Below are 19,525 nucleotides of genomic sequence, written 5' to 3' on the forward strand. Positions count from 1 at the left end.
GTCCGATCTTGGTTGAGGGAATGACATGTTTCCTCGTATGATCTTGAGCAATTCTCACATTATGAGTTAGCTTTTTGTTTTAGTAAGACGTTACATGCTTTATTAATTGGTATCAGAGCCATGTCAATTCGTATTCTTAATTCGCTTCGTAATATTGGGTCCTAATGTTATCATGTTTTCCTAACTTATGTCTCGCCCTCAGCATGCAGATCCCACATTGTTCGTGAATATGCTATTATCTCGTCTTGAGCAATCCTTACCTCATGAGCTAATTTTTAAGCTGGAGAAAGTTGAAATATCTATTTTACTAACAATAACATAAGTTATTTAGCAACACTAAATCAGCAGAAGTTAGGCTAAATAAGCCATCATATGAAAACTGTGAATTGTTTATAATAATTGAGCTTATAATCTGCAGACATCCCGCCAACGATGACCATATAAAATATGCTCACACAGAAAACGCTGCAAGCAAACACGAGATCCCTTCATCCTGCTTCTTCTTTCTCGAAAAAATATGTACAAATATAATTCACTTTTACGTAGCTTTGACAGCATTATCATTGGACTTTTCAGCTTCCATTTAGCATGAGGAAACAATTTTTCCAACAGCTAATGAGTATGAGTACTTTCTTTTTAAATACGTATACTTCTGTGATCTTTTCCCTTCAATGATTTCTGTTTATATCATGTAATAAGTAGGAGTAATATTTTTTTGGAAGACAATTCTAATATTACTAATACTTGAAAAAGGAAGCCGTTAGAAAGGTGATCTTTGCTGTTTGTTTATAATTTATTTCGATTTTGAGCATGTTGGAACTCTTAACATCCCTTGTAGTTATCTCAATGTTGAGAGCAGCTTCTGATTCTTAAATTGCAGTGTCTCTTGATTTGTACTGGAAAACGTTGAAGGGAACCGATGCTTTAGCAGTGAGGTTGTTTGGGGGATCACTCCTCTACATACGTGGTCTTCTGGTCCGTCTTTTATCTATAGGTTCGATGCCAAAACACATCGCCTTTATTCTGGATGGTAATCGGAGGTATGCGAAGAAACATAATATGGACAGGGGCACTGGATACAGAGCTGGATTCTTGGCTATTATGTCCATGCTCCAGTATTGCTATGAATTTGGAGTCGAGTACACAACAATATATGCATTCAGCATTGATAATTTCAAGAGAAGGCCAGAGGAAGTACAGCTCTTGATGGACTTACTGCTGGAGAAAATCCAAAAACTGCTCCATGACAAAAGCATGGTCAATCAATATGGAGTGAGGGTACATTTCGTGGGGAACCTGAAGCTTCTTAGAGAACCGGTTAGAGTTGCAGCTGAGGAGGTGATGAAAGCCACTGCTAACAACACCAAGATCACTCTCCTTGTCTGTTTGGCATATTCGTCCACAGATGAGATCGTGCACGCTGTTCAAGCATCCTGCCAAGAGAAATGGAATGAAGTCCAGCAAGTTAACGCGAACAAAGCTCAAAACGTTGAAATGACTAAACAAATGCCGGAGCAAAATGATGTCATAAAACTGGTGGATATAGAGAGGCATATGGACATGAGTTTGGCACCCGATCCTGATATTCTGATTCGAACTTCAGGCGCGACTCGCCTTAGCAATTTCCTTCTTTGGCAGACCACAGACTGTGTGCTGTATTCACCAAAGACATTGTTTCCTGAGATTGGTTTGCCACACTTGATATGGGCAGTGTTGAAATTCCAGCGACAGTATCCTCATTTGCAGAAGAGAAAGAAGCAGTTGTAAAATCATTACTACTATTGCTCTTTTAGTCTTTAATGTATTTTTACCTTTATTATAAAACATACTGATCTCCCTTTAATATAACCTTTCATGATTGCTGTATGGTACTTTCCGTTCAACGCTCTAGCAGGTACTGTTTTCATATTATTGAATTCCAAATTGATGCTTTCCAATATCCAGCAGAAATTTAATTGACGACTGCAGTAAAACGTACAAGCTGGCTCGAAGATCATCTTTACTAAAATTTTTTTTTTTTACTGTGAGATATGCATGTTCTCAGATTAATAGCATATGGACCAAGAATTCGGTCCTTCCATGCCAATATTGTCAAGTAGATGTCTAAAAATAATCAACCGTACAAGCTGGCTCTGAATTGGATGTCAAATATATGATAATATATGCATTAAGCATTGATAATTCCAAAAGAAACCAGAAGTAAGTTCAGTATCTGATGGAATTTTAGTATAATATGATTAGTGCAGTAAGAATATATTTTTTTTTAAATAATAGTAATTTGTTTCATTACTTCTAGGATTAATCATATTAATATTGACCAAGACTTTGGTCCTTCTGTGCCAGAATTGTCAAGATAATGACTAATAACCCAATCATAAGGTACCATGGTGGGTAAGGTGGAAAAACTGTTGTGTATTGACTTTATTTTCTTCATGATAATAACGTGACACCCAAAGCTTACTACTCACGAAAATACTTTGACTCTGTCCATCTCAGTCGTCCTGCTTGGAGACTTTGAAACTTCCAAGTAAAGAAGGCAGGACTCATTAATTCCATGACCAAAGGCTGTGGCAAGACTCGGACTTAAGGGTGTGGCTCCACGTTCGTGAAGTAGGTGAAAACTAAGGTTGGCCCCACGTTCGTGAAGTAGGTGAAAACTATGGGATATCGAGATGCAAATTCTAGCAAAGATCAAAAAACAGGTGATTTCTTTTGATTTGTCTAACCTTGATGGACTGAGCATTGAAGTGCTTCCAAGCCAGCACAAACACTACTGTTATAAAAAAGAAATAATGTAGTGATCGCCTTTGTATTCTTAGACACAGAACCTATTTGAAGTCTTCATTACAACCATATTTCTTTGTCAGACTACAATGGTTCTCTCTGTATGCTGCTCTTCTTTTCTTCCTTATCTTCTTCTTTTCGTCCTCTTGCCTCATCAGGCTAGCTCAATTTCTCACCACCACCACCACCACCACCATCATGAACTCAAATCTATCCATTTTACTCTCTTTCAACACGAAACCATAAATAAAACAGCATATCTTATAGTGAACGGTGTTGCAGGAGCGGCCATAAGCCAAACCACGACCCCTTTTGGCACCTTATATGTGTTCCAAGATCCCTTAACCCTAAAAGCCAACTCAAACTCAAAGATAGTCGGGACAGTTGAAGGAACATCGATAACATCCTCGTTGAACGGACTGCAGAGCATATCAATTGCTAAGATCACTTTGAAGATGAAGCATTACAAAGGGTCAATATCAGTCGTGGGAGGCACACACAATACAAAGCCATCTAACCATCCTGTTGTCGGAGGCACTGGTGATTTTCTATTCATTCAAGGTTACGTGACATCTTCTCCAGTGGATCTGTCTGGAATCACTGTTACTTTTAAGATCCAGTTTCACCTCTACTGGCCTCCCTATGCCATTCCAAGTCATTCAAAGTAATGTATTTAAGTCAACAAAACTACCTTTTTGCTACTATCATATTTCTGCTGTTTATCTCAGAAGCTTGTTACTTCTCACTTATTATGTACCATATGTTTAGTAATAAGTTTAGAAGCATTACTGGGAATAGATGAAGCAGGCCAAGCTAGTATTTACCCTAAGAATACTTCATCTGGATGCCACAATGCTGTGATTTAAATTCTACTAGATCTAATTCACCAAATTATATACCTCATTAGTAGAAATTATATTTCCTTCAATACACATTGTCTTGGCATACTAGGGTGTGTGGCCTAATGGTCAATGAATTGGGCGCAAATCATGAAAGACATCCCAACAAAGGCAAAAACATTAGGTTAAGTTCTTATCTGCCTACACTTTGGTGATCATCAAACTTTGTGTTCGTTGCCAAAAGTCATTATTCTTTGTTGTGTTTCATAAAAAGTTATTTAACTTTGCCTCATCTTTCACCAAAGTCACTTTCACAAAATTTGGTTAAAAAACTACATAAAATATGAGATGAAATAGAAAAAGATCTCTGTGTTTGAGGGTAGGTTCAAAATGGCTCCTCAAATATATTTTTGAGCAGTTTTGATCTACTATATTGTTAAAAATGAACCTTTTTATTTATATATATTTGACAAAATCTACTGATCAAATCTAATGAAATTGAAAAAAAAGTAAAATAAAAAAATCTTAAAATTTATTTATTATAAATGTACAATAATTATATTTTTATTTTACTAGTACACTATTTTTTTGGTTAATTTATAGACATCTTTTCTTTACTTTATTACATATTTTTAGCAGATTATTAAGTAAATAAATATAGTTATTAAATTATTTTATAATATTTTCTATGAATATTATTATCAACATATTGAATATGCGGAGTAAACTACAATATTTTTAGTAAATAGAGTTGCTAAAAGAAATTTAAAAAATAAAATAATGTTACTTATTATGAAATAAAAAGGTTAAAAAGTTTTGACCAATAGATTTTTTTGAGGGGCTGGGAAGGGGAACTGAAAGATTTGTTGAAATTAGTTGAAAATAGGGGTATAATGAAAATTTTAAATTAAACTGTATTTTACTCCTCAATATTTCAATTATTTCATAAAAGAATTAATTTCAAATACATTTGTATTAGTGATAAATATATTGAAGGAATTGTTTTAAGGAAATTAAAATAATCAAAGATAGTGTAGTATCATATGTAATATAAGATAAAACTTGTGAAGGATCTATGAAATTATTCTATAAATAAATAAATCAACCTAGAAAGCAACACAAAATCTTCCCATAAACTAAAAAGAAAAAGAAATTGCAAAGAGTACATATGATCTAAATGTGATTCAATATTAAATTTCTTTTCATCCTCCACTAAGCTAAAAAAAAATAAAAAAATTACAAAGAATACATCTCTAAATGTGATTCAATATTAAATTATTTTTTCACAATTTTGTAAAATTTAAGAATCAGAATTTGTTAAGTATTTTATTAAGATCAAATGTACTCACATTTAGCAAGCTTAGAATATCAAAACTACTCAAAAGTAGATTTGAGAGGCCATTTTGAACCTACCTTCAAACTCAAGGGATCTTTTTTTATTTATTTATCATACATTTTAATCAAATTTTGTTAAATTGACTTGTGAAAGACGAGACAAAGTTAAATGACTTTTGTGTAACAAAACAAAAAATAATGACGTTTGAGCAATGAAAACAAAGCTGGATGATCATCCATGAAATTTACTACTATTTGGTGGGAGCTAGAAGGTACGCAATAGAATAGTCGAAGTGTATTCAAACTGGCGCAAACACTAGTCATAAAAAAAGAAAAGAAAAACTAAGTTTTGTCGGATGGCTTCATGACATAAGAACCACCAACCTTTGGGCCTTTTACATAATGCATCAAGGAGAAAGGATCATAAAGGACAAAAAGATCAGACAACGGTTACCAAATCATGTCGAAGCCGAGATTCAATTTGTATAAATATCAACTGATAACCATTTCAATATACAGATAATCATGTTACTAGGACCTTTCAAATGAATGATCAAAAAGAAAGTAACACATGAAAAGAGCACACAATAACCAAAATTTTTACAAAACATATGAAAAAAAATCTGACAACTTTTAGCAAATATAGCAACTACCAAGCATTCGGAACTCAGAATCAACGCCTTGATTGGTGCAGGCTAGGCCTGTTACAGAACATTTGACCATTGGCTCTCACATATGCAGCTATGCCCAAACTTATGCTTGCCCAAACTATTGCATATATCAGATTCCGGAGACCATGTCCAACTACAGACAGGGAAAGTATCAAACAAAAAATGTAAGGTTTAGAAGCATCAAGTAAAGAGGTAGTTTCATATCATCAATATGATAAGCAAAGAGGTTTTTCCAAAAAAAAAAAAAGGTACGTTTTCCATCTTCCAGAAATTCGTACATATGCTCATAGAAAAATGACAGAAAGGATCAAGACAAAGCAAATTAGAGGGCATTAGTCCTAATCTTAAATTATTTAGTTTTTCCTTTTTTGCTGACATACTGCGTATTATGATGAAGTTAAATTTAAGATAACTGACCTGAACATTAAAATATGATCGAAGAACTATTAGCACATTATTACCTTATTCTTTTTCTTAATAAAGGAATTAAAAGGATTTGGATTCTTTAACAGAACTTCAAAGATTATAGTTGAAGAGTACAATAAGAAAAAAAAAACAATCAAATTATGCCAACTCACCGTTCCTTAGCGATAACATAGCAAAGAACAATCCAGTCAATATCAGCCCCAACGCCAAAGGAAATGACTGTAATAACATACGACACTTGTTAGGCAAGTGTAGACCTTGATTACAACGGATGGTAATGAAAGTTAATACTGCACATTTTGGACAATATTCAGGAAAAAAAATATTGTATAAACCCTGATTAAGGGTTGTCACACTAAATAGCTGGGGAGTAGATACCATGATGTAAAAACAGTAAAACCAGCCCAGAAAACAGAAAATTTCATCATTAAGCTAATTGGATAAAAAATCTAATGAGAATAAGCCGATGAAGAACAGGTTATTATTTTTGGCTTCAATATAGACCTATCATATATACTTTGGGCCAAACCACTGTGTCAGTAAAATGGTAAACTGTCAATCCTCTGAAGTAACAGAAAAGAATAAAACTGATGGGTCACTAATCGATAGATTGAACAGTGGACAGTGAACGTTTTAGCCTTAAGTCAAAACAAGTTTGCAGATGCAATTAAGAGTGTTGGTGCATATCTTTGCAATACAAATACTAGAAAATTCTAGCTGAGGGTGCTCAAAGAGTTGCTTTCCTATTTAATCTGTTTTGGTGGACGAAATTGGGAACATGCAGCTCACTGTACTTCGGGGGTTCTTGGTTAAGACATAATGCTTAAACACTCTTTTCGGAGTCAAAACTTAAAATGAACTAAATTTTGTGACATGTACTACACTCTTTCCTGAGCTTCCAACTTAAAATGAACTAAATTCTGTGACATGTACTGGTAGCTGATGGTGGCTTTTAATGATAAGCTATAACAGAAGCGTGGCGGGATGACCTGAAAAGAGAGATTCACCAACTAATGACATACCCACCATAACCTTCTCTCTGTGCAGCATTGCAGCAATAAACTATCATTCTATAATTATCTCTCTTTTTTAATCTACATAATATTCTTTACTAAATTTACAGATAATTTCATGTAAACTCATATTTTTTGCCCCGTATCTAAGCTTTAAGCCAAAAAGAGGAGGATGGTTAGAAACCTTGATAGGACACTGCGAAGTCAACAATTTGCTATGTCAATTTGGTCTATTCACATGAGTCTGATAAATAGGAGCATGTTCAGAATGATTACAGCAGAATAACTAATAAGACTCACAGCTTTAGTTTCAGTGCTTTCTTTTTGGGATGACGGTTTCACATCTCGAGAGACAGACAGAATATAGTTTCCTTGCAATAAATCGACTGCATCCTTCATGAGATTAAAAAAAAATAAAAAAAAATAAGGAAGCAAAAACAAATTCAGTGTCCAAATTGGAAATATAGAAACTCAAAAAGCGTTGCAGCCAATTCCAAACTAGATACTGGTACACAAAATAGATCGGACGTTCTTAATGAGAGTATCTCCTAGTAATCAACAAGAAACTAATCCAATAAAATGGCAGCACATTATAAATGATCACCGGTGTCAACTGAGAGAGTAATCATGATTTTGCAGATGGGCTTGCATATGTGAAGATTAATACTTTTAAAGAATGCTTTCCAAAATTACAACTGGCGGATTAGTATGAAACCAAGTTGCAAGTGAGAACACATAATATACACTACCAACTTGATGTGACGTACAAACCTGAGCAACAACTAATTGCTGGTAAGAAGCATCATTACCTGGTTCGTACCATCAACAAAGTTGTTCAAGTAGTATCGTGTTAGGGCATTACATCCATCAGCAAGAACCCCCTGGGCTGTTCTATGACCAAATCTGCATATTAAACATCAATGTAGCTTTTAGGCGTGACATTGATTGGTAACAAAAAAGCTTGAGGTTGTAATATCAAGGTTTAAAGAGTACTAAGCAAACTTAAGTGCACATATAAAAGCTAAATCTCGGAGCTTAGTGCTCCAGAATAATTTTTAATCTCAAAACTGAGATAGTTTGCAGGACAAACAAATCTTCAATCATATAATTATTGTTGTTGTTGTGTATTATAGAAGAATAAACCTAATTTGGCATGGATACCGTTCAAGTCGAGAAGCCATGCAACTTGAAATCCCTCCCAGTTGTCTCTAGGTATTCAAAATTGGAACATCAGGAAACAAAGTGATATGTGAAAGGTTCAATAGCAGCACGCCATCAGACAGCAAACATATACAGAACTGACAATTACCTAAAATCTAAATCATTTAGCAACAAAAAATAAATATTTTGATAAACAGATTTCAATTTTTTGACTATAACTTATAAATTCGTATGCTATACCCATCATAATCTCGAAACTAGTACCAATGTCAATGATGGTTTGGTAATGTTTGTTGATTTACGAACTTTGTTAGGGTCCAACTCCTACCGACATCTGTATTTACATTAATGCACTCTCCAATAATATGCTTTGTATATGAACATATTTATACTTTTTTGCACATTCATAAATATGAAATATAGACTAACATTTCACATCGAAATTATTTATTAATATGCTAATATCCTACCCCGTTCTAGCAGATTCAAATAACTGATGCTGCCTTCATGTAATACCATCTTTTAATAGCAGAACACAAAGTGCAAAGGGGGTCTAATCAAGTCTAACAACGGATTTCCCAACAAGTTGCTACCTGACAAAATCTCCTTTTAAAGCTGGAGTACCAGAATACTGGATGCTTATATCATCCCCATGGTTCGCCCACACTGCAAATAGTTTTTAAAGTAAAAGAATAAACAGGTCAAGATAATGAAGCTTAATATCTATCCAGCATGAAGCTTTAACACAGATATCAAAAAACTTCTCACAGAGTTTGAAGCTTTCATCAAGGTTGGGGTATGAGGAAATGGATTCCCCAGCATCGAAAGCACCAAGCCTTCTCAGTTGGAATTCAAGCATTTTCCGACCTAGCATGCTCTGCAAACAAACATCATCAATTAAGGCATCCGTGAAGTGTGTTGAGAAGCTTAAAAAAATCGGATCCAAATGTGTTGGTACTCTTTCTGTAGTGATTTAAGTTCCAAGGCTAAAACATATCAACCCTCCCTGTCCTGATCCCAGTTTCCATGACCAGCAAATGAATAACTAAAGAAAACAGTGCCAAATATTAAGCCAGAGTGAATCTTCCAACTTTCTGGTTTTAGGAAATAACATTCACTCCCAGTTGGACATTCTCTTGAAGCCTGCCTAGAACCGGAAATGCAGTACAGATTAGGACTTACAAATCATCTCAAGTTGGCATGCCTATATACAGATAAATTATCAACTGAATATCTTGAAGCTAGTGAAAGAGCTTCAAAGCGGCACCTAAAGTGTAAGTAGAGAAAGCTAACTGTTCATTAGGTTGTATCCCTTCACACCTAAAGTGTAAGTAGAGAAAGCTAAGTGTTCATTAGGTTGTATCCTTCCACTATCACACAATTCTTAAGAGTTAACTGGAAAATATGCACAAGCAGTTGTAATGTCAGTATTTTCCTAACCAGGAAATGAAACTCATCTTTTATATGCAGTCACATCAGGCACCAATGATAGTAATGTTTACCCAGGCTCACTGCTTCCCCTAATATCCTCCCTTTACCACATCATGGGTGTTTAAAGGAGATCCCAAGAGAAAGGAGGCCATCTTTTTGGAGCAAACCAATCTATCCCCCTTCCCCTCTCCCCCTCCCCCTTACCGTTTCTCTCTATAAAAAATCCTGCGGGAAGAGCTACGCCACTAATGTCGTGGCGAAGGTTTAGACCTCATAAACTCAGCGAAGGTAAGGTTTCGTATGTGTTATAAAGTCCGTTTTTTCTTCTCTCTTTAAAGCCTGGAGCTGGACTTCTTATTCCTGACTAGATTCACAGTTTAATCACACTAAGCCAGATCCCAACCAGGGAGAGGGAGATAGGAGAGTAGGGACGGGGAACCAATGTCACCAACTAAACTAGTAGTCTTGGAAGAAGGTACCTGAGTTACATTTGTACGGTCCAAGCAGTCAATGCAGTTGGTTCTCAAAATTCCATGTTGCAGCTCAACTTTCTCACCTTTCTCAGAAATTAGGAAGTACCTACACCATGAACATATGAAATCCAAATTTAACATCAAGGTCAGGAGAAACAACAATTAGATACTACAAGAAACAGACGTGGTAGGGGATGCATATCTGTTCCTCCTTGCTTAACAAAACACCAAAGAGAGATAGTTACTTTATGATGGATGCAAATTTGGAGTCTCTAAAACAATACCATGCAATTAATTGTTACTTGGTCCATCTCTTGTTCTCTCTCTCCACTCTCTCCTCTCTCTCTCTCTTTGTGTCATAATATTTCCCGACTCAGTCTGCTATTTGGTTTCGCTTTTCAGTTTCTCCCCCAATTTTCAAACTAAATAAGAAAAAGAACTATCTCCTTGCTTCTGCCTCTGACGTAATATTTTTCTTTGGATGTATACAACATGAAACGACACATTCTGTTCACTTCCTTTTATGACAGCATAACATGAAAGTCATGTCAACGACTTTAGTTGCACAGCATGCTGACTTAGGTTGCATTCCTTGGCTAGTTCTTGGTTACAAAATTCAAGCCAGGTTTAAGTGGTTTGTCTGTCCTCCCGGAAAGAACAACAACAACATACCCAGTGTAGTCCCACAAATTAGGGTCTGGGGAGAGCAGAGTGTACGCAGACCTTACCCCTACCTCAGAGGTGGAGAGGTTGTTTATAGAGCCTCGGCTCAAGAAAAAATAAAGAGTAAGAGTAAAAGGAACAGTTAAAATTCTTTTACAATCAGCTCACCAAATCCTCCGTGATTTGCAGACCAAATCTTCCATGATTTGCACACCAAACCTATGCCAGAATGGATATCCCAGCTCTACTATCGTCCCTCTCCAGGTAGACGAAATTCAGAACTAAGAGCACATTTTCATGTACTCCCACATTATTTACGACTAGTAAGGGGGTCGAGGAAACAGAATCTCTATACGATATATTAAATATGCATGCGCGTGTTTATATATAGATGTACACTTGGAAGAGACATACCTATTTTTAATGAAAAAATCCTCAATTCGATCATAGAGGATAGAAAGACGCTCAAAATGAACATGCCCACATATGTGGTGAAAATCAAAGTGCAAGTATCTGCAAAAGTCATAATGACAAAAGAATGAATTTTGGTACTTAAAGATTCATATGATTTACCAAAAGAAAGATACTTAGAAACCTACCTCACATCATCACCAGCAACATGCTGCATTGCATTTGCAAACTTTTGATGTAGGCGTCCTTCTCCTCCATGCTGATCAGAGTTTTTGATAAAAAAAGTGAAGGGCGATAAATAAAATTGTCTAGATATATCAATGCAAATATACATAGAATGTCTTTCATGCATATGACATTAAAAGATAAAAAATGAGACTGCTTCCAAGTTATCATTACACATGTACAAAAAAAGGGAGAATCAAGCCACATTTTCTAACAGATCAACTAGCCCGGAAAAAGAAGGATGAATTGAAATACTATACCTTATTGACGAGATCAATTGATAGAACATTTCCATACTTCTTTCTCAAATCCAAGTAATGTCGCTCAACAATTCTAGGCTGCAGAATGTTACACAACAGAATCATTAAGAGTGAAAGGCACATTACGTGTGTTAAAGAATCGAGATACTAAAAGAGAGAGAGTGCTACTCAACTGATTCCATAATTCTCATTATCTCAAACTTGGGCTTATATGTCAAATCAACAATCTGATTCCATAGTAATGGGATTGACCCTCTGACCTACAAAGGGAATAATTTTAATGTAATAACACAATACCTCAACAAAAAGTGAGAAATAAAAGCACACGCTTCATACCTATCACACACAATATGAAGCATTCTAATATGTGATGTATCAGCAAATCTCAAACATTTCATCTAAGACGATTTTCCCAACCTTCCGTTTCTCTGCTAGCCAAAAGATTTTCCCTTTTCCATATTGTTGCAATCCTCATCATGAGCTATCTTTTGGTTGAATTAGGCATAACATCCAATTGCTTATCATATATTAAAGTCACACTCATTCCAATTCTTGGTTCACTCTAGCACTCTCAATCTATATCTATATATTATTAAAAAGAGATAACAAAACCTTTATGAGAGTCCTTAAAATTGACACATGTAGTTTGTTATGTTAGGTTAGTATTTACTTTAAATTTTTTCAGCTTTTTTTAAAAATCAAATTTGCATTTACTTTAAGTTTTTACTGTTTTTAAATTGTTAAGTTTTACAAAAAAAATAAATTACCTGAACAATGGGATTTTTTTTACTAAACTGCTACTTTCATTTCTAAAAAATAATCGAAAATATACTAAAACTTTCTGCAAATCCCTTAAAAGAGTCCTTATCATTGATGATTTTCATGTTTGTGTCCATCTCTTCTATTGACTCTTTAAATTGGATTTATACTTAGAATAAAAGAAATTTCATTTAAAATTAAAAAAAAAAAAACTTCAGTGGGACAACTGCATGTTTCAAATACACATTCAGTTTTTCTTTATAAAAATTGCTTTATCCTTATCAATTTTCCATTAGGGTTATATCCAAACTGCTCAACTTTATCCTTATAAACTTCCCTTTTAACTTTATTCTCTTCTCATTTTTTTTCAACCATGCACTGCATTCTTTTCCTAAAATTTTCTTTCGCAGAGTCAAGAAAAGATTTAAACTACGACATAATCATGCAATTAATATTGCAGTAACACCAATATTTATCAAAAAGACAAGGAGAAGATTTATGATTCTTACTGACATATATTTAAGGATTAACTGTATTTTATTTCTTTGTGTAGAAGAACAAGGAGAAATTTTTAAGAGCAATTTGTTAGCATCAAATTGCGGTTGAAAGGCGAAACGGGGGAAGCCTTATAGAGCAAATAGTCATGACTGTGATGGAAGATTGTCCAATCTCAACGGTTACAGGTTTCAATCACATTAACTATTAACAACTTCTCTTCTTTTTAAATTTTCCATTTTTTATTATCAAATTTATTTATATTATTATAATATTCAATCTGTTGCTGAAAAAATTCGCTCCTCATTACCATTTTTCCACAAAAGACAAAAAATAAAAACTAAATAATGCACATTAGGTCATCAACTACACGTAAATTGCATATTTTTTTTAAAAAATTAACCCACTTCCCCGAATCCCTCTCCTCATTGACATGTTTTTTTCTTTGTGGAAAGTGTTTTTTTTTTTTTTTCCTTTTTTACCATTTTCAAATATAGTGAAAAAAAATCACAGAAAGAAGAATTTCTAATGGAAAAAGGATGTGAAGAAAAGAAAATGACAGAGAGGATAAGAAGAAGTTGATTGGCAATAGGGTAGGAAAAATATCAACCAAACCTTAAATAATTCTTTCTTTTCCTTTTAGTTTTGATACGATTTAAATGGCCTCCTTATCTTTCAATAACATCATTCAAAGTCAGTACGTGAGGCATTAAGCTTTGGTCACATTAAAAAAACGGGATCCTACATGGAGGGACCGATTTGAGTACACCAAAGAGCAATTCCACGTGTGAAAGATTGCTTAGAGCATTGAAGATTGAGGATTCACGGTTTTGGGCTTTCATTAAGGACATTTTGGTTACTTAGCCTTGTCCAAGTAACACTTCATGACCACCCCTTTTCATTAAGAGTATTGTGGTCATTTTGTTATGTAATAAGTTAGACTATAAATAAGTTTTATTAGTTCATTTGCTAGTTAGTTTATGAAAGATGAAAGATTAAAACACTTGAAATCCTCTCTCTTGAGAGTAGACCACCTTAGTATAGTCTTAGTTAGGACTTGGAAATGTCATCCTTAGTATAGGGCTTGAAAAAGTCAATATTGTTCTTTGCTTGAAAACGGTGGATCTTGAGGTGAGTCGATTACCTTGACGGTCACCGTATGAGTGTGGTTTTGATTATTACATTCATTAGGGATTAATGTTGAAATATACTTGGTTCTTAATCTTGTAATAATCTTGATCTCACTATTTATCCTTTCATTATTTTGCAAAGCCGTGTGTTTTAGTGTTTGTCAGTTTGTATCCCTTTGTGTTGCTTGTTCTTCTCACGTTTTGTGAACTGTTTTGACATCTTGGTGGACTGATTTGTATCACTTTTTTATTTCTTCAGATTACATACAATCATTCGTTTTTTTATTTGCCTTTACTTTTTAATTTCAGTTAATCCATTATTATTTTTAAATATTGTATACTCAATTTGCATAAAAAAAACAGTTTTTATTAATGTCTTTAAGGAGCTAATTGGATTTAAAGGAACCTCGACGAATGTCATTACATTTACGTTAAATTGAAAGAATGTCTCATATAGATAATCAGCGAGAAGTAAAAGTTCTGATTTTTTATTCATGATTAAATAATATGTGTCTGGACAATTTTTTTTTCCTATAAGGCTTTTAAAAAAATACATTCTTCATCACTTATTGTTCTTATGAATGTTGCATGTCTAATTAACCTTTGTCTATTTTCCAACACGTGAAAAAATAAAGATGATTTGAAGTCGATTTAATGTCCAAATTAAGCATCAACATTATGAAATTGAAGGTGATTGGTTTGTTCTATTGTTGACTTACTTGAGTAGTTTGATGTTTTAGCTTCTACCGTCACATCTTGAGTATCAATTATTTTTTAATTGACAGATATTACAAACGGAACGAGGAAGATCGGAGATTACTTTAATGATTTTGTAATGAGTCATTGATAAATATTTATTGAAAATGTTCCTCTTCAAGATGAGGTTTACGAAAAATATTAATTTCTCATCAATCAATATTATGCTAGAATACATGTTCAATTATATTATACTTTTACTATGATTATTTTAGTTTTACTCATTTTGAAATTGTCAATTGTTCATGTTGATTTGATGATGTAAAGATATTTGAATCAAATTTGAGAATTTTTATTTTTATTTTTATTTTGTATACATAAACGCAAAGTTTAGCTCTTTTTATTTTACTAAAGGACAAGTTAAGAATGATAAAAATATTAGGATAATGTTAAAAAGATATTTATAAAGAAAAATAAATAAAAATTTAGTCTTATGACAATTGACCATAATCTATATCTTATAGGCACATGTTAAAACTTATTAATCGAGCATAATAATTTTAATAGTCAAGTGAGTATATTAAAGATCTTCAAGTTAGTTGTGTATAAATTCCCTATTATTTGATTTGATTGCAATTTTAATTAAAAGTCCAAACACAATTATACTACCTGCTGGATTGGAGAGCAACTTCTTAACAAAAAATATTTAGTAAAGATATTAAGTCAAGTGACAAGCTAATAATAATAACCGATTGAACACTTGAAATAATATTAAAATTACATTATAAATTAAATGAGGTTAATTTTTGAGTTGTAATTAATTTATGAAGTTTTAAATCTAAGTATGTAAAAGGTTATTTCAAAGCAACAAGATTGTTGGTATAGAAGCAATTCATAATCAAACTTTGAGCAAGTGCACCTGAACAAATGATGCTGTATAACTTTTCAACTGTATCATTTGCTCGCTTTCCACAAAATTTGCAACAAATCCATCAGAATCAGCTCCTCTTCTCCACATTCGAGTACCTATATTAACGAGCCAATTGCAGTAACTAAGAGAATAAGTTGAGAGTAATTAAATAAAATAAGCTGAAGACATGAATAACATGGATCTAACTAATTAATTTGCACTCAGATTATATACAAGTTAATGAGAATGGATGACTATACATAACAATATTTGCGACCTCGTCCATTACTTGCATTTGCCATGCTTTGTGAAATCGCAAAGTTGAGGGAAAGAACAAGAAGAAGTAAAAAGGAATACCAGCTCTCCTGTTGCACCTCCTTGCAATCAGCGTAACATCAAGGATGTCCTTTCCAACTGCAGCTTGAAAATTGTGAAAACCTTAAGATAAGTTAAGGGATACATCAAAATGGAACGATGATAGCTCTCGTCACGTCACGCAGGAGTTGAAGTAGCTATACTACTTGGAAAAATCCATGTATTTAACTGAATTACAAGGATACTGCCTTGGACAACAGGAAGCAAGAACGGGTCAAGCTGTAAATGCAAGGCACAACAAATGAGTCAAAACCCATGGGAGAATATGATGAAACCCAAAGCATATAGATACCGGACCTTGCTATCTATCAGCTGTTCCATAATATAATTGTTCCAAACAAATCGAGGATCCGCCTGTGTAAAAGAAATTAAAGCAAAATTTGAATCATTTCTTTTGATGGGTAAAACAGATAAAATTTGAATCATTGTTGATTGCCAACCAAGATATAGTAGAAACAAAAAGCTACTGCATTTACTAGATAGATGAATATAAGCAATCAGAGCTAAGCCATCACAGCTGTAGGATGTCTGAAATACTTACTTGTCTCCAGAGAGGAAGCATCTTGGTTTCATCACCCAAATCATACAGTCTCTGAGCACTGCAGTGTGAACCATAAGTTTCTTACTGTTAAGCACTGTACCGTGATATCTTAGTAATCAGGTGAAAGATCATCAGCAATGTGAATGTCTCGAGTAAATTCCATGTGGGTGCAGAAGTTAATACTTCGACATTGAAAATAATGATACTTTATTTTAAAAAGTTCTTTTAACTCATAACATTCAGCTCTAAAAATGGTAACCTAAATAAGTCCATACTGAAAGATTACGAAAAAAAGAAGAGAAACTGCCTTAATATGTCGTTGATGACAGTGACCTAAAATATTTTCAGGGGTTCAATGATATGAGATCAACATAGAGGAGTTCAAACAAGTAACCTGGTATACACTAACCAATTGCCTCCGGAAAAGACAAACAACTAAAGTCCTAAGCTTTGAAATTTGAGACATATGTAGAAAATGTGTGCCTAGCCTAACATTAAAAAAGGCTCTTAGAGTTTATTCTACAAGCCGATACTGCATAGAGTTTGTTATTCACAAGGCTAAAGGGGACTTATGGAATAATATGTTGATTCCGCCTGAAGCTTGAAATGGGAAGTGGTCAGAAGAGATAGGTTTTAGCTCTGTAACTTTTTTTTACGGAGCTTTTTTTTTTTTTTTTGCTCCCACTAACACTCTAGACAGAAAACCTGTTTCAAATTTAAAAATGTATGCAACTCAACACATAAGAAGATAAAAATGTATATCAACGGTCATCGTTTATTTTTACTGGTATCTCAGCCATCCTTGTAGAATTTCAACAAAATGAAAATACTGTACAGGTTACTACAGGATTCGCATTGTAATCTCCTCCTCGCTAATCTTCGTCATTCATGCATTGATGCAGAAATAATACATTGGATCCCACAATAAGACATTCAAGTGATGTTAGTGGTGTACAGCTCATCCAGCATTGACAAGCAATATGCCCGATAGCAAATACCTAACTTTAAGCTAAATTAATTGCATCTCAAAGCATAGGATACTGATGGCAAGCGCGAGATACAAAGTGCTAAAAAGGAAAAAAGGATCCTCCAAAATGCTAAAAAAGAATAATAATAATAATATATTATTTTATTGCGGAAACCCTGGCTGGGTCCGGCATAAAGCTGGAAAGGAAGTTTGTTCTAATGGTACCCCAAGACAAGGAAAGAAGAGAAAAGGAATCATATAAGCGATCAGAAGGTTGAAAAGACAATTTACCTCAATGTTATATTGACATCATAAGAGAAGTACAGACCAGGAGTCGTCTCTGCAACATTAAGCAGTGCTTTAAACTGAGCTTCCGTTTTTTTCTGCCAAAAACCAAAGCAATATCATGGGAACAGAAACAGAAGACACCAGCTGCATGAGATTGAAAAGAAACGGATGAGGAAATTAGATAGGAAATCGGAGACCTACCTCTTCAGCAGTAGAGTTCACGAGAGAGTGATCGCAAGGAAAAAATTTCAATGATGAAACTTTAAAGATAGGGTGCCCGAAGTATGTTCCAACACATTCACGGTCCGTTATGACTAGTACATATGAACCTGAAAACAAGAGTAGCACACATTAGATCAGAGCAAGCTTTTACTGATACCTATCAAATGCATTCTTTTATGGAAACAAAATTCGCAAGAGAATGAGTATAAAAGGGTACAATCATGACATGTCTAATAGACATTTTTCTGATAATGTAAGATTTATTGATATATGTCAGAGAGCTGACCTGCTATTGAAATATAAAAACAAAAACATGATCTTTTAATTCTTCCTAAGAGTACTTACCAGCCAGAAGCTTTAGTATTCCTATAACACCAAATATTTTCTGAATTTTGGGAACACGAACCGAACTGCAATCTGGAACCTCATCTAACGTAGAGAACAAGTACCAGAAATGAAAATATCATTAGCTTAACAAATAGTTAAGTCCAGAAGAAATTCATAAAGCAGAAAAGAAGCAACCTATTAGTTTCACAGACCCATCCTTGCGACTGATCTCCATGCATGAACCACACGATCCATCAGTAGGTTCAACGACATACTCATCTGGAAATTCCCAAAGTCGCATCCTTGTATATAGTTTCTGTGAAGGATCTCCCTTCTCCGTCATAATTAAAGTGCTACAGACACTGAAACACAAAGTTGCTCACCAAACCATTACCTTTGCGAATCAGTTTCAGTGGTATATGCAAATATGAAGAATACGTCATAACTTCAACACAAGAATCCAAAAAACGCGGTTGACAGTGCCACAAGTAGTGCAACTAAGCTAGAGCACTCCTGTTGGATAACTAACACACACAGAACAATGCAACTGCAAACTCAAAACAAATTATGCATTGGGGTTACATTAATAGTAGGCCCAAAGTACTTTCTTTCATAGGAAAACATTAAAAGTAATTGTACATAGCAGTTTTCGTGATGTTGGACTGAAAATCATATAATGGGATTTGCTCTTTCTATTGGACATATATTCAAGAACCACTCAAATCCAGGGCTTCCCCTTCAAATATTTGACATATTGAATCCTGTTTTATCTCAATAAACGAACTGACACATTCTTGACATGGAAATTCCAAAAAAGTTATTGCCATTATGGGTGAACCAATTCAGGAAAATGATCAAAAACGCATCAAGAAAAGGTACCTGAGAAGAAAAGGGAGTTGCCTGGAAAACGAAACGGCAAACGGGGAGGAACTAATTAATCTACAAGTCACCTAAACCAAAAAGAAGGATCAAGAAATTTGTTTTATTAAAAAAAGAGAGAGAGGAGAAAATAGAAAAAAATTAAATGGCTTGAATTTTCACTAGACAAATGGCATTAAAGGAGTGAAATATAACGGCTGATTCGCTTTGAACAACTGAATACCGAACTATGCCTTAGATGTCG

At 34.2% G+C, this 19,525-nt stretch overlaps 2 protein-coding genes and 1 long non-coding RNA gene across 3 annotated transcripts; 2 read left to right on the forward strand and 1 right to left on the reverse strand.

Annotated features, from left to right (window-relative positions):
- Positions 1-265: 265 nt before the first annotated feature.
- LOC107861289 (dehydrodolichyl diphosphate synthase CPT3) lies at positions 266-1,866 on the forward strand. Its single transcript, XM_016706635.2, has 2 exons — positions 266-619; positions 881-1,866. Exons 1-2 carry the CDS (start codon positions 589-591, stop codon positions 1,765-1,767), a joined length of 918 nt encoding a protein of 305 aa, XP_016562121.1. The 5' UTR covers positions 266-588; the 3' UTR covers positions 1,768-1,866.
- Positions 1,867-5,421: 3,555 nt separating this feature from the next.
- Positions 5,422-19,439, reverse strand: LOC107859785 (phosphoinositide phosphatase SAC6). The gene is made up of 21 exons (XM_016704893.2): positions 19,282-19,439; positions 18,598-18,764; positions 18,421-18,504; positions 18,055-18,182; positions 17,857-17,948; positions 16,599-16,656; positions 16,355-16,411; positions 16,243-16,276; positions 16,040-16,120; positions 15,692-15,798; positions 11,866-11,952; positions 11,693-11,770; positions 11,396-11,466; positions 11,211-11,309; positions 10,140-10,239; positions 8,998-9,106; positions 8,823-8,895; positions 7,878-7,971; positions 7,369-7,461; positions 6,208-6,274; positions 5,422-5,762 (listed from the first exon to the last, which is right to left on the reverse strand). Exons 2-21 carry the CDS (start codon positions 18,743-18,745, stop codon positions 5,632-5,634), a joined length of 1,791 nt encoding a protein of 596 aa, XP_016560379.1. The 5' UTR covers positions 18,746-18,764; positions 19,282-19,439; the 3' UTR covers positions 5,422-5,631.
- On the forward strand, positions 12,657-15,019 carry LOC124896046. Its single transcript, XR_007052434.1, has 2 exons — positions 12,657-13,134; positions 14,862-15,019. It is a non-coding gene; the product is annotated as an uncharacterized LOC124896046 (long non-coding RNA).
- Positions 19,440-19,525: the final 86 nt, after the last annotated feature.

The sequence above is a fragment of the Capsicum annuum genome, chromosome 2, assembly GCF_002878395.1.
Source record: "Capsicum annuum cultivar UCD-10X-F1 chromosome 2, UCD10Xv1.1, whole genome shotgun sequence".
NCBI lineage: Eukaryota > Viridiplantae > Streptophyta > Magnoliopsida > Solanales > Solanaceae > Capsicum > Capsicum annuum.

What these genes read in the sequence shown, in the direction of transcription:
- LOC107859785 (XM_016704893.2), bottom strand. Translation starts at nt 18,745, where the DNA reads ATGACGGAGAAGGGAGATCCTTCACAGAAACTATATACAAGGATGCGA. An exon ending in TGAACTCTACTGCTGAAGAG is followed by an intron (nt 17,949 to 18,054) that starts GTAGGTCTCCGA and finishes GGTTTTTGGCAG; the next exon opens with AAAAAAACGGAAGCTCAGTT. An exon ending in TTGTTGATGGTACGAACCAG is followed by an intron (nt 7,462 to 7,877) that starts GTAATGATGCTT and finishes AATCTCATGAAG; the next exon opens with GATGCAGTCGATTTATTGCA.
- LOC107861289 (XM_016706635.2), top strand. Translation starts at nt 589, where the DNA reads ATGAGGAAACAATTTTTCCAACAGCTAATGA. An exon ending in ATTTTTCCAACAGCTAATGA is followed by an intron (nt 620 to 880) that starts GTATGAGTACTT and finishes CTTAAATTGCAG; the next exon opens with TGTCTCTTGATTTGTACTGG.